This window comes from Phoxinus phoxinus (assembly GCF_949152265.1).
Source record: "Phoxinus phoxinus genome assembly, chromosome: 7".
Taxonomy (NCBI): Eukaryota; Metazoa; Chordata; class Actinopteri; order Cypriniformes; family Leuciscidae; genus Phoxinus; species Phoxinus phoxinus.
Window position 1 is genome coordinate 12,725,892 of NC_136882.1, and position 14,793 is coordinate 12,740,684.

Sequence of the window (14,793 nt, forward strand, 5' to 3'; positions counted from 1 at the left end):
GAAGGGGGGGCGATGAGTTGAGAGATCAGTGGCAATGAGCAACAAGGTCTCTGCGTTATTAAACCTCTTCCATTCCATAGAAACAGTCATAACTTTACCGTAGGTCGGTCACGGAGGCACTGCAGTAGCCGGTAGTCCAGGGCCGCGTCCGGAGCGCGAGTGGAGCGAGATGGGCAGCGCGTCTTCGGCGTATCGGGTGATATACCTGGACGTGGATGGACGGAGTCAGAAGGTAAACGCTCGAGTGACGCGCAACTCTCTCCACATGCATGGCATTGTGTTGGGGAAAAGACTGCACAGATTAACGAATGTTTATTAGGCTATGGCTCTTTTCTTTTCTTTTTTCTTTTTTGCTAACTGAATGATATTCAAACACAATGATTGCTCTAAAACTGATTTTTCCATTCTCTTTTGATAAACTATTACACTAAACTATTATACACTAATTCTGTGCAGTTATTCTAGGCCTACCACACACACACACACACATAATATATATATATATATATATATATATATATATAATATTGAACCCTGTTACCATGATTTTATATTGAATTTAATAACTGATTATTGAAATTTATATGTGAGAACTAGAGAAAACTAAATTCAAAATATTAAAATCTACAGAAGAATGTTAAATTCTCTTTTTAATGAACAACGTTTTGTGTCATGGCCTTGATGAGAAAGCTAAATGAACTGTGAATCTGTCAATGCTGTTATTTTAAAGTACATCCTTGCACATTTAAATGAAATTAAATTCACATTTATTTGTATAGTGCTTTTCACAACACACATTGTTTCAAAGCAGCTTTACAGAAAATGCATGTCATTACAATTTAGAGTGATCTGTTATCAGTGGTGACTGTGTCCAAGTTATGTATTTTTAGATATGTACATACAAATCACACAGTTAGTAATGTATTAATTTAAAGCAGAAACAATGAGATTATTGAAGTAATGAATAGCCTACATGTCTGTTAAATTATTAGGATATATAGAAAATTGTAGCCTTGGTGCATGTTAAAATGTTAAAATTTTCCCATTACAATGTACAATTTAGCGCTTAAAGAAATAGTGTTTACAATCTTAAAGAAGTTTACTTGAAAACTCACCTTTTCAAAATGGAAAACCCAGAAATGTGCAGACTGATTCTTGGAGTTATTGATGTTACAATAGGTTTAATGTTTTTGCATTTACTCTCAATTTTGCGCCTACTTGTAATATGCTTTAAAAGTATGTACTGTTTTTGTGAAGAAAAGGTAGGCTACATACTTTTGAGTGTGTACCAGAATAGTAGGCAAGCTTTGGGACGTACTACATCATCATAATTGCGTCTTTTACGGACAGCTGTCAATCATCTTGTCACAGTTAAAATCCTCCACATTGAATTCATTTAATCTCCTACCGTTTCGGAGAGAAATGTAGTAGCACGTTGATCTGGTTCTTTCATGTGGAGACTCTCCTCCGCAGTTTGCATAACGATGCTTTTAGAAGTTAATGACCAAACGTATCTTCACAAAAGTTCACAATGCTGTTTCAGATGAAATATAATGCGGATAACAATGGATAAATATCTTTTCGTCAGGTTAGATACTGATCATTAATCACTCAAAGCCCTTTATCTAAACATTTACTTAGCCTAACAGTTTTATTTGTAGTTTTTTACACTTTTTACTGGGAAAAAGTAGACCATCCGGGTATCTTTTGAATACTTATTTCAACATACGATTTGGGACACACTAAATCTAATCTTGAATGCTATTTAGGATAGATATGTGAATTGGGACGCAGCAATATAGTTTATATTAATAATTTCTCATCATTTTCACTGATCTGCGTACATTTCCTCTTCCACTGTTACACCCTTTCTTTTGTTTTAATGTCTCCTGCTTGCCTTCATAAAACATTTGATTAGTTTTTACACAGTACACTGTATGTGATGCTTCGTCGCGTTATAAACTCCTCAAGTATCATGTTTTCTGGAGTCTGTCTCAATTCTGTCAAGAGGTTGTAAGTGAACACCTGGTCTGATTTCCTTGTTGTTTCTACAACAAAATGTTTCTAATTAAATAGATAAGACATGGCTGATATATAATCAGGTAATTTAGGTATCCAAGTGACAGTCAGTTGTTATCATCTGACTGCTGTTTGTTGGTCACACTTTAAGTGTCATAACCTATATACGGTGTGTAATTGCACTATAAATGATCCTGTTAAATTAATGGGGAAAACATTACTGTGGTTGCCAGACAATTTTGCAGGTATTAAAGGATGACATATTGGTGCCTTTATATTTTCCAACATTTAAACACATGTTTTATTAAGTCATGCAATGTCAATGCACCAATCTAGCTGAACAACCTGAATTGGCTTTTTTACCTAAGACCACTAACTTGCCTCAACACACCTGCCTAGAAGTTTCTAGTATGCCTAGTATGATCTATTTAAGGTTTGAGGTAAACTCTGCAGGACAGTGGCCCTCCTGGAGCAGAATTGGACACCCCTGCATTATAATGAAAAAAGAAGTACAGAGAAGTTTGAAAAAATGATGCGACCAAATAATTAATTGCAACAAATTAGTGTGCTTTGCATACATTAGTTTTGTTCTATTGCAACTGCGCATCTGCTTGCCATTGTTCAGCTTTGGCAATGGGGCAAAAACAAAATAATCAGCATATAAAAGCCTAGAACACAATGAAAAACAAAAGGACATTTTAATGAGCAGATCTGTGTGTATCCACTCCACTATCCACTCACACCTTCTGCACACACACACACACACACACACACACACACACACACACACACACACACACACACACACACACACACACACACACACACACAGTGTATATTACGGAGGAGTGGCAAAATATCATGTCTAATGCAACTGTATGTCTTCAGGCCTTTTTCTAAAATCTCACGCAGTCCCTCGAAAATGCTAGAAACTTCTGCTAAAATTAAGCTAATATGGCAGATTTATTTCTGCTCTGTGATTGGTGGTACTACATTTTATCGTCTCTATTCTCCAAGGTTGTTAGTTGTGGGGTTTACGCTTCATCTTTGACGAAGTGCTCCATTAGAAGCTCTTTTTTAGACACTAATAAGTATTTCTCATATCTTTGAACTCAGAACCTGCGATTGTATTATAGGGAACATTTCCCCCTTTCTCTCTCTCTCTCCCACTCTTCTGCTCATTCTCATCTGTCTTTCGAGGTCTAAGTCTTATTATAGTTCTCTCTCTTTTTTCCTCTTCTTTCATTCAGTCTGTCAGCTGCACCCCCCTCATTGTCTTTTTGTGTGTGTGTCACCTGTTCTTGCCGTCTTGTCTGCTGCATGTGTTGTGGTTCAGACGACTCAGGGTCAGGAGTCAGGACTCACACTGCATGCAAATGGTGTTTATATGCACTTGGCGTTGGCTTTGTCCAGAGTCTCGAACAGTCAATAAACTATCAGCTGTAATGGTCAGCGTCATGAATAGAAACCAAGAAGGTAATCATAATCACATTGATTCTGCCATGTAGGGTGATTTTAAAGAAAAAGTTTTTTTTTTTTTTTTAAAGCAATCATTGTAGTTTTTTTTTTTTTTTAAAGACGTTAAACTATTATTATTATTATTATCTCTGTAATGACTTTTTCCTTATTTTGAAAGATTTCTGCTATTTTTGAACTTGCTGCCCACACAGAATTTAAAGTTTCACTAAATCGGTTAAATTGTTCGTTGAACTTCTTCTTAAGCGTGTAAAAATTATATTTTCAATTAATTTTGCATTTATGTCTACCATTTGTAATATTTTAAAACAACGAACTGCTGTCCTTAATACTGTCCTTAATCATTACCATCATGCCATGCATTTTTGAAAATTCGCAGAATACATTATATTTGGTTTAAATGGAATGATAATGAAATTTCTGCCAAGGCAGCAGAGACTATTTGAAAATAAGAAATGTACCGTAATTAATTTTATGATTTTGACATCACGGTCTGATGCTTCCGAACTGTTTAGTGTTTGATCATTTTATTTCAGAAATAAATTCATTTTTAAATTCCATGTCATTTATTTGACATGTAAGTTGTTGGCAAGTCCAAGGCTCCACATTTTTCTGTCACACACAAAGATGTACGATGATAATGACATTTGTCACTTTTTGGAGATAAACTTATTTATATAGTGCTTTACACAGAGGAAGTTTCAAAGCAGCTTCACATTAATAAACAGAAAAATAACTGTTGATGATCTAAAATACATCAAATATAAAGACAGTTCAGTGTTGATTCATTTCAGTCCAATAGCAGTGCTGATTTTTAAGTGTCGAAGTTAGTGTCATGATCCAGCTCAATTCAGCCAAATTTTGTTCTCATTCGATCAAATTGCAGTTTCAGTACAGATCAATCGATGATATTTTCAATATGACTTGTGTTTCAAACCCCATGATCAGATCTTTTCATCTTTAACATAGCTTGAAGTTTTATTTTTCAAGTAGTCAAAAGTGGCCCAAAGCAGATAGGTTTGTTTTAGAGACACTGAACATGCCTTTGTGTTTCTCAGGTGGTTTTCAGCCGTTTCTGCAGCCCATGTGATATAAAGGAGTTATTCTGCACTGCCACAGGGCTCTCCAGGTACAGTACGATGCGTGTGTGTGTGTGTGTGTGTGTGTGTGTGTGTGTGTGTGCAGTTAAAGTGTTTCCACTTTTGAAGTGCTCCCATATTTAGTGAATGTGTCTGCTTCTGACAGGAACACAACCATTTCCCTTCTGGACTCAACAGGAGCAATGGTCTCCATCGACCCCACAATGCCAAACAACTCAGAGAGGTAACTTAGCAATCCGTCCCATTTATAAACTAAAATTCACTGCTTTTTAACTATAAAAATGACACACAAATGTCTAGGCCTAAACAACATTAAGTCAGAATCTCTTCAGACCGATTTGATAGCAAATGATCCACCATGTGTCATTTTACTACTTTCTTTCTTCATGTTAGTTCTAAAAAGTGATCTTAGCTTGCGGTCCCTGTTTTTGTAAACAGCAAATACTAAATTTTAGAGTTTTTATAATATAAAATCAGTGATCCAATCTTACACCAATTTGCAGACACACTCAGGGAAAAAATGGACACACATAAAACACAAAGACGCAGTTCAAACATTCAGAGGTGAGACGCCCAGTAAAGTAGCCTTCTGTCTGTGCCTTATCTGTTGGTTATATGGAGATCTGCCCTACATGCTAGACAAACAATGGATGGCGGCCAGAAAAAGATAAAGGGGAAGTCACTCTCCGAGAGTCTAAGTGTGTCCATTCAACAATCACAATCGACTGTCAGAAGAGTAGACATCTTGGTTAGTAATGCTACAGAAAACAGCATCTCTCTGAGGAGTAACTTAACTGTCATTTCGGCAGAGGAGACGTGTTTTAGTGTGGCGCCAACTGGTCTGTAACTGCGTTTGTGTCCCGGTGTTTTTGAAGGTCGCCGTACAAAGTGGTGCCCATAACTGGCGGACAACTTGCAGGTAAGTGTCAGATGTTCTGCATTTTGTCATTTCACATACCCTAAATGTTTATGTATGTATAAATCACAGGTTCAACACTGCGCTTTCACCGATAGTGTTTACATTCCGGTCGAAATGGGAAAATGGGGTTTGTTTTATTATGAAGAGTGAAAAAGCTCTAGAGTGATCACTCATATGTTCTCAAATCTCCATAAATGGAGTGTGTGGAAAGCTGCGTGTTAGCACAAGAGCGACTCCATTTATCATTGTGGGAACACTCCTGCAGCGGGGGTGGACTGCAGTCTTTTCAATCTATCCGTGTTATCATGAGCAGAGAAGTGATTATAACTTTTTATTGATTTTTAAGCAAACTCAGATACACAAGTTCCTTTTTTTGGACAGATTCTCTGATTCGTCTGCATTCCAAGGCTATTTCTCAGTAGATTTATTGTCAACATCATGTAGTTTCTCGGCTTTGTTTTTCAATATCCCATCAGTTATGCACAAATACTGTGGGTAGTTTTGAAATAACAGTACCGGGATACTGTTTCTGCAGTATATGCATTCTGTGCATAGTATGCACATTTTCTACATGCATATTTTGCGACTATTTTGTAAAAATCTACAGTATCAGAACACACTCTTATATTATTGATGAGGAAAACACACACGGAAACATTTAAAAGTGTGTATGTTTATCAATTCTTTCTCACTCTATATAATTGTTAGTGTCAAGCCTTGTGTAAGAAGTCACAGTTTCTCTGATACAAGTGTAAGAGAGAATGCCAGGAATATCTGATATATATTTGGACTATTTGGATGTTTAACTGTTTGTTGCAGGATACTTCATTCATTGTACATGTATTGCTTATTTTATTAAAGGGTTAGTTCACACAAAAATGAAAATTCTGTCAGTAATTGCTCACCCTCATGTTGTTCCAACCCCGTAAGACTTTCGTTCATCTTCCGAACACAAATTAAGGAATTTTTGATTAAATCTGAGAGCTGTCTCACTAGAATGAAGGCTCACTATTGGCCAGCATCACACGCATCACACATGACCACCGTCGGCCAATAGTGAGCCTACATTCTGACGTACAACCCAGAAGCGCTGCGCTGTTACACTACGTGAACTCACTCAGAGGCCCACACTGAAGAAAATCAATAGTTGATATACCAAAAGTATTCTCGTCGCTTGATAAAATTAAGGTTGAGCCACTGTGCTCACTTGGACTATTTTAAACATTGTCTTTACTAACTTTCTGGGCCGGCACGTTTCAATCACAATAATGCCTATGGAGGAGTGATCCAGCTCTCAGATTTAATAAAAAATATCTTAATTTTTTGTTCCGAAGATGAACGAAAGTCTTACGGGGTTGGAACAACATGAGGGTGAGTAATTGACCGTTCGCAAAGACCCGCCCCCCTTAGTTACTGTCGCTATGTCCGACAAGCTACGCCGCTCTCACGCCACATGTTCTCACGCAGTGAAAAATACATCGCAGAGCAGAGAGGACACCGACAACACACTGACAGACAGAACGGACCAGGTTACTTTTTGGTTACTTTTGATATTAAACATATTAAACAAAGTCTTACCTTTCAAATTTGGTAATTTTTTTAAAGAAATGTAAACAATGAATACCGTTTTGTGGCTCTTTAATGTGTCTGACAGATCGCTGTAGAGCATCAGTTAAATCTGCTCGTGAACCGATCATCTCTTCCTTCTAGTTCATTTATAGCATCAAATAAACACGCATGAACATAAGAAGGAATGTTGTTTTAACCGCGGAAAGGCGTCAGTACTCTCCGCTTTTCAAGTTCAAATCCTCCAACGTTAATCTACTAACCCTCCTGACTGCTTTGTCGGAAGTATGATTGGTCAGATCACCTGTCAATCAAGCTTCCTGCGAAGGGTCAATTACTGACAGAATTTTCATTTTTGGGTGAACTAACCCTTTAAGGCTGACATGAGGAAACACGTAAGGGATAATGTTGAGCGAGGCGGTTGTTATAGCGAATATAACACCTCGCTCTACATTATCCCGCTTATTACATGGCTACCTACTAAATAAATCAATAATTTTACACAAAATATTGATTTAAAAAGGAGTTTATTGATTTAAAAATGATTGTATTGCTTCCGCTAAAGAACACCGTGTCCATGGCAACGCTCTGTTTTTCATGGCAACGGTGTGTTATCCTTAGCAGCGGTGTGTTATCAAGAAATAACAGACCGCATTCTACATTAGAATTCAACCAAGCCATGTAATAATGATATAGAAAACTGTGAAACACATTATACATCAGTGTTTGGCCATGATTATGAATAGAAATTGTTTTCTCATCTCTCAGATAAAGAGGAGCTTTTCCAGAATGTTCTAACCCAAGTGGCAGAGCAGTTCTCCAGGTATTGTCACCATCTCTGTGTCTGTATTTCATGTTGAATTCACAATGACCTTCCTTTGATTGAATTTTGAATCGTTTTGGTATTTCAAGGATGAATGATCTTTGTATATTTCTCTCCATCTGCACCGGTCTGCCTCGCTGCTCTCCCCAAGGGCGTTTAAAATCAACGAACTGAAGACTGAGGTGACAAATCGCCTAGCCATGCTGGAGAAGAGAGTGGAGTGTGAGTTTTAAACTGTTTTCACCCAATAGCTTGTCCAGTGTTTTGCTAATGGACAGAAGGCTAGAATGGAAGGGCTGAACTTGACAAACAAGACACGATCAAATCTGCTCACAGTCATTTTGTAGCGCTTTCAAATACAGTATAGTGACTTATAGATAACGTTCTGCTGTACCCAATGCAGATTTGAGGAAGTAGATATGTTTTGTGTTTGATTTATATAAGAGGTATTCCATACCACAACTAATATATAACTCAAATATCCAATGATAGCTATTTATTTACATACACATACATATTAGGGATGTGTTCAATGACTAATTTTCATAAACTCAATTTTTGCAACCGACTGGTCGACTAGTCTAACCACCCAACCCGCCTTCATTTGAGCAACGACACCCATTTTAGAGATATTTATTTTAAACGTAGACTTAAACATTAAAAGTGTAAAATAAAATGTAAACGAAGTTGTTTCGAAGTTGACTAGCAGCATAATTGAATCGAGTAGTCGAATAGTCTCGCACATCCCTAATACATATATCATGCCATTTGACATTGTCAAAAACCCTTACAGTAAAAAATAGTGTGGTACATTTTTTTTTATTTTTACGTTTAATGTTTTAATGTTGTCAATGTTTTTGGTTTGTTTGTTTGTTTTTGCTTTTAGCAATGTGCCTAATTGTCATGAAAATAATGTCGTAATTCAAAATAGGCTTATATTTAGCTAAATATGATTTATTAATTATTTATTTATTAATTTATTGATAGAATCTTTTGTTGTTGTTATTGAAATGAGACCTGGACATGTGATCCACCTCTTGGACTTCCTGTTGATGTGTTTTGTACCTCTAGCTCATCTGAAGTGTTCATTACACTACACTACACTTACTTTGTTGCGTCATTTGGCAAACTCGTTTCATCCAAAGTGAGTGACCTGGGGTTAAGTGCCTTGATGAAGGCTAATAATTGTGATAGCGCTGTATGGATATTATGGGTTCTCTCCAGCTCATAGTTTATTTACCCATTTCTCTTAGGTCTCCAGCCCACTCATGTGCTTAGTTCTATTCAGCCACTTTGATAAGATTCTGTGGATAATATTTATTACTTTAAATTATTTGGTGTAGATTTAATTGTTCACTCGCATACCATTCACATGTATAAGGCACGTCTAGTCTTTTCGACTGTATTTGTTAAGGAAAGTTATTCATTAGCCTTTCACACTGTATATTTTAGAGGGCTCTGTTCCCAGCTGAAGTGTCACGTGCATTAGACTATCAACAGAGCCTGTGAATTAACATACAGGTCACAGTTTGATATTCAGATTACTTTTTCTTTGCTCCTTCTGTTCCTATAAGCACACTAAGATGCAAGGATGCTTATTTTCATGAACAGAATTGTTTTATGATGGCATCCATATTAATATATACTACCATTCAAAAGTTTAGGGTCGGTAAGATTTTTTTAATGTTTTTGAACTAAGTCTCTTCTGCTCACCAAGGCTGCATTCATTTGATCAAAAATACAGTAAAAACAGCAATATTGTGTAATATTATTACAATTTGAAATAACTGTTTTCTATTTGAATATATTTTAAAATGTATTCGATGCAAAGCTGAATTTTCATAATCATTATCACATCACATTATCACATTATCTTCAGTGTCACATGATCCTTCAGAAATCATTCTAATATGATGATTTGATGCTCAAGAAACATTTCTTATTATTATCAGTGTTGAAAACAGTTGTGCAGCTTAATATTTTTGTGGAAACTGTGATATTTTTTTACAGAATTCTCTGATAAATAGAAAATTTAAAAGCACAGCATTTATTTGGAATAGAAATCTTTTGTAACATTACAAATGTCTTCACTGTGATTTTTTATCAATTTAATACATACTTTTTAATGTTATTATCTCCTAAGTACAAGCGGCAGTAATGTCCAGTAGCACATAAGCAAACACACTGCCTGCTATGAGTTCATATTTGTTTAAACATTTGCATATCTCCATGCAATTCTGTACAGGAAGTAAAGAAGTGGAGCTATTTTCGCCTAATTTTCCTTTCTTCGCTATCAGATTTTTAAAAGTGAAGGAGCTAGTGTGCTACTAGCATCACTAAAGTAAATTGCAACAATGCTGATTGTTTTAAAACACTACCATTGGTTAGTAAAATGGCTACAAACTCACACCATTGGTTAAGCCAATGTTGCTGTGTTGGGCTGAATGGAATAATACATCAAATGGCGATGTTTCAACAATGCAGTGTTAACATTTCCTCAAATTCTGTCTCTGTAAGTTATGCTGGGATAGAAGATATTACGTCAACACTGAAAAATGTTACATTTACATTTGACAGATGCTTTTATCCAAAGTGACTTGCATTGCATTCAAAGTATACATTATATCAGTTCTTGATTTCCTTGAGAATTGAACCCATGACATCGGTGTTGCTAGAACACAACTTTTATGAATTTTGAAGCATAAATGCAATCGGCAGAAGCCAAAAGCTAAATGTAGGCTTTAAACAACCACACCGTGGTCGCATGACTTCAGCGTCACCGTTACTAAGCCTCCGACTCTTTCAGTCTTTGTTTAAAAACATTTTCCCTGAAAGTTCGAGTTATAATAGTTTGCAAGAACGCGATTATAAACACAACAAACTGAAAGCGTAGATGACAAGATGAGTTTACTTGTTCGGCTGTTGACGTTTAATGTCCTCAACAACCTTGTATTGCCATTTAACCACTTGTTAGTAACTGTATTTTTAAGGTAAGTAAAATCTTTAAAAAATCCCAAGAGGGGATCAATTATGTATTTTATGTCGTAGAATAAAACGTGAAAATATCTTGAGCTTGTGTTCTCCACAGACCTTATTTCAGGCATTTAACCAAAAACTCATTAAAAAAACCCCATTGACTTCAAGACAATGGAACCGGAAGTGTTAAAATGCTAACATTTTTTCTGGGTTTTGGCCTATAAAAACACGTCATCCCTCAACACTCTTGTGGAATCTGTTGTACAATAATTCAGAACTAAAGGGATAGGGTGAGTTTAATGGCAATCTTTGACCGTGACAGTCTTTGCACACTAGTTGTTTTAGTTTAAGTTTTTTTAGTTTAGTTAGTTAGTTGTACTTATTGTCCAGCCTTGGCTGAAAATTGGTCTTTGGCCTAGCCATATAATCACAATACATTTAACAATACACGACATCCACTTCAACATAACAAGCTAAAATATTCACATTTCCTAGCCCTTACTCAGAAGACCTACTGCTTCAGTAAGTAGTAATGCTCGATGTAACATCACCGGAGACTAGGATTCATTCCATTGCAGCGCAGCGGTGTGTCCATAGAAATCCAAATACAGCCATGATGTAATGAGTCACCAAGGCGATGGACCCTGACCTCTTCATCAGTTTGAACGCTTCACCAGCCTTATGTAATTTAAGGTGATTTATTACTGTGCGCTGTCTATAAAGAACATAATAGTTGCATGAAGTACAGATATTATATGATGTGAATGATTACACTAATTAAATTATACAATGTGAGTCCAGAGGTCTTGCATCTAATTAAACTATACAGTACTTTTGCTGCAAATTCATCTGTTGTTTGGTAGAAGCAACCAAATTAGACAGATGCCAACGTGGAAATGCTGTGTGACATATGCTCATTCTCAAACCAAGGTTGTGAGGAGTAAATTAAAAGATGGTCTAGATGTCAAAGGGGATTTGCTCGTACTTTAGACCAGCAGTATTATTTCGGACAATGGAGGGAAGCGTGCCAGACATTGACAGGTGTCAGATGTCCTTTTTATGGCTCAACAGTCTGTGTTTGTGTAGGAAAACCATGACCATGTTCTCTAGCGCGTTTCCATATTTTCTGTCTGTTTGGCTCACTTTAAATATGTAAATCCACCATTCATGTGTCACGATCCTATTCTGTTTCCGTCATTTGCTCTGCCTCTTCAGTGGAGGGGATGAAGGTGGTGGAGATCGAGAAATGCCGCAGTGACATCAAGAAGCTGCGGGAGGAGATGGCCTCCAGGAACAACAGGTCAGTGACCTTACTGCTTGTTCTGGAGATATTGGAACATCATTACCACAACGGGAAGTAAAACAATATATTTCATAAGAAAAAATGTAGGTTGAGACTGGACTTTATACTTCAGGAATTGATTTGATTGTGACGTTACATGAAATCAGGTGGTTGGAAGGGTGGAGGTGAAAAGTTGGAGTTACTTGGTGATGTCAGCCAAACATGAAATAATTTCCCGCATGAATGGTGCACAATAAGACCAGGAACACGCATTAAAGGGGTCCTATTACGCTTTTCCACTTTTTCAACTTTAGAAAGTATGTAATGTTGCAGTTTGAGCGTTAAAAAGATCTGCAAGTTTACAACGCCCAAAGTCCGCTCATAAGGGAGATATTTTATTTAATAGAATCCCTTTTCCGAGAACTACAACGAACGGCTCGTTTGGACTACAACCTGATTTTTCCAGGATCTTATGAAGTCATAATGTTCCTCATTTAAAGAATCCGTGTCCGGAATTTGCAAAAAAGGTGCTGGTTGAGCTGCATTGTCATTGTCATAGACAGTGTTGTCACTATGTCATGGAGAACTGCTTGTTTTCTGTTGCTATTGTGAGCTCTTGCTTTTGTAAGACGGTTCACCGCTCCTTAGGGAAAGTAATCATGGTTTTGTGATCGATTACTGTTTGTATTACCTAGTTGTCCGACAAATATCACGCTTAAATGGTAAAGAACATCTTATCTATAATGTATAAGAAAATTACAAAAAACACACCACTCTGAAACATCCTGTGAAATCCGTGCTTGCAAAGTCTGTGCATGAAATCCGTTCTGAGCGATCCTCTTGTTCATTAACATTGTCAGGGTCTGAATTGGTTTAAATAAATAACCTTGATAATTACACTAGACAAGAAAGAACTCACAGTTATGGAGGGTCGTGACATTTCCCGAACACGCGCTAAGCGCTGCCAATCACAACACACTGGGCCAGCTAACCAATCACAGCACATTTCGTATTTCGGAAGGAAGGGCTTGATGGAAATCAGCATTGTTTTTGAACAATCAAACATATTCTAGTATACCCAAAAACAAAATCAAGACTTTGTAAAAGGGCATAATAGGACCTCTTTAAGAAAATAGTCTATAGAATATAGCAGGCTATTCATAGCACCGTCCGTACTGCTAACTTTAATGAGAGGAGAATTAAGAGGCAGCCCAGTTGTCTTAGTCAGCTCTTGTTACTAACAGATGAGGTCAGGTCTATTCCCTTCTGAGTCTTAATGAGCTGACATGGCTCTCACATGCTCTCTTATTAGTGAAGGATCAGACTCTAGATGAATCAGAGATACCTGTATGTTCTCAAGATACTCTCTTTGAGAGATGTTGACATCTGTTGGTTGTTGAAAAAACACAGCATCTTAGGGTCTAAAGCAACTGAGCCCCCGTCTACTTTTTTAACTTCACAGCAGTTTCCTAGATGACAACAAGAAGTTAACTCCTCGCAGAGATGTGCCTTCATACCCAAAGGTATGTCAATGGCAGATGTGAGCAAGTGTTTGTAACGGTTTCCTTCATTATTTTGTATACTTATTGTGCTTAAATAATTTGATATAAGTCAGCATACACAGCACCATTTAAGGTAAGAATGGTTTAAAGAGATAGCTGACCAAAAAAAGAAAAAAAAATTAAAACAAAAAAGAAATAAAATAAAAATGCGTATATATATACATATAAAAATATATATATATATACATATTCTACTGTTTGGGGTCGGTTATGCTTGTCTTTACTGTCGATTAATTGAATGCACCCTTGCTGAATAAAAGTATATTAATTTCTTTCAGAAAGCAAATACATTTTACTGAACCCAAATTTTTGAACAGTAGTGTATTTTTTTTTTTTTTTAAATATTAAAAGAAATATGTTTTAAAATTGTACAACAATTTCCACATCTTTTTTCACAGTGACTATGTCTGGTAGGCTCGATAAACAAAAAATAAACTATAAAAGAACTGTAAAAGTAGTCATGATTGAGATCTCAACCAATCTTATCAGCATTTACATAAAATGTTTTAATGTCATTATTTTTTGAATATTACAGAGCCCTACACATGACATGCAGGAAAAAATATACTTTGGCCACGAATGATTTGTGACAATAATTTGTGCTCTTGATTTTGTTAATTGGGGCCATGTTGTACCAATTCGTTCCCTCGTTCTGATTTAACTAAAACAAGGAAACAAATTATTGTAATGTTGCCATGATTTAGTAAACTTAGGGAATTAATTATTATTTCATGCGCACGATTTAGTAAAACGAGGGAACGAATTATTATATCATAAGCACAACTTAGTAAAATGAGGGAACAAATTACTATATCATAAGCAAAACAAGAGAAGGAATTATATTGTGCGTACAATTTATTAAAACGAGGGAATGATATATTGTGTGTATTTAGTAAAAAAAGAGGGAACGAATTTGATCATGCGTACTATTTAGAAAAAACGAGGAAACAAATTATTATATTGTGCGCCGATTTAGTAAAATGAGTGAACGAATTGAACGTGCTGATGTATTAGTAAATTGTGGGACCGAATTGTTAATTCATGGCCACTATATACTTTTTTTAAATGTA

General features: G+C 36.3%; 1 protein-coding gene across 6 annotated transcripts in view; it reads left to right on the forward strand.

Moving 5' to 3' along the window:
* pde9aa (phosphodiesterase 9aa) overlaps nucleotides 1-14,793 on the forward strand; it is a 21,797-nt gene continuing 7,004 nt past the window's right edge. For 2 of the 6 annotated variants that reach the window (XM_079617780.1, XM_079617784.1), the window contains exons 1-8: nucleotides 86-232; nucleotides 4,554-4,624; nucleotides 4,741-4,818; nucleotides 5,471-5,514; nucleotides 7,849-7,903; nucleotides 8,055-8,125; nucleotides 12,095-12,179; nucleotides 13,624-13,684. In XM_079617780.1, the coding sequence (XP_079473906.1) occupies nucleotides 170-232; nucleotides 4,554-4,624; nucleotides 4,741-4,818; nucleotides 5,471-5,514; nucleotides 7,849-7,903; nucleotides 8,055-8,125; nucleotides 12,095-12,179; nucleotides 13,624-13,684 (528 nt within the window). In that variant the 5' untranslated portion in view covers nucleotides 86-169. Of the gene's footprint in view, nucleotides 233-4,553; nucleotides 4,625-4,740; nucleotides 4,819-5,470; nucleotides 5,515-6,910; nucleotides 7,044-7,848; nucleotides 7,904-8,054; nucleotides 8,126-12,094; nucleotides 12,180-13,623; nucleotides 13,685-14,793 lie in introns of those variants that run through there. The other 4 variants (XM_079617782.1, XM_079617783.1, XM_079617781.1 and 1 more) reach the window with 3 other exon arrangements.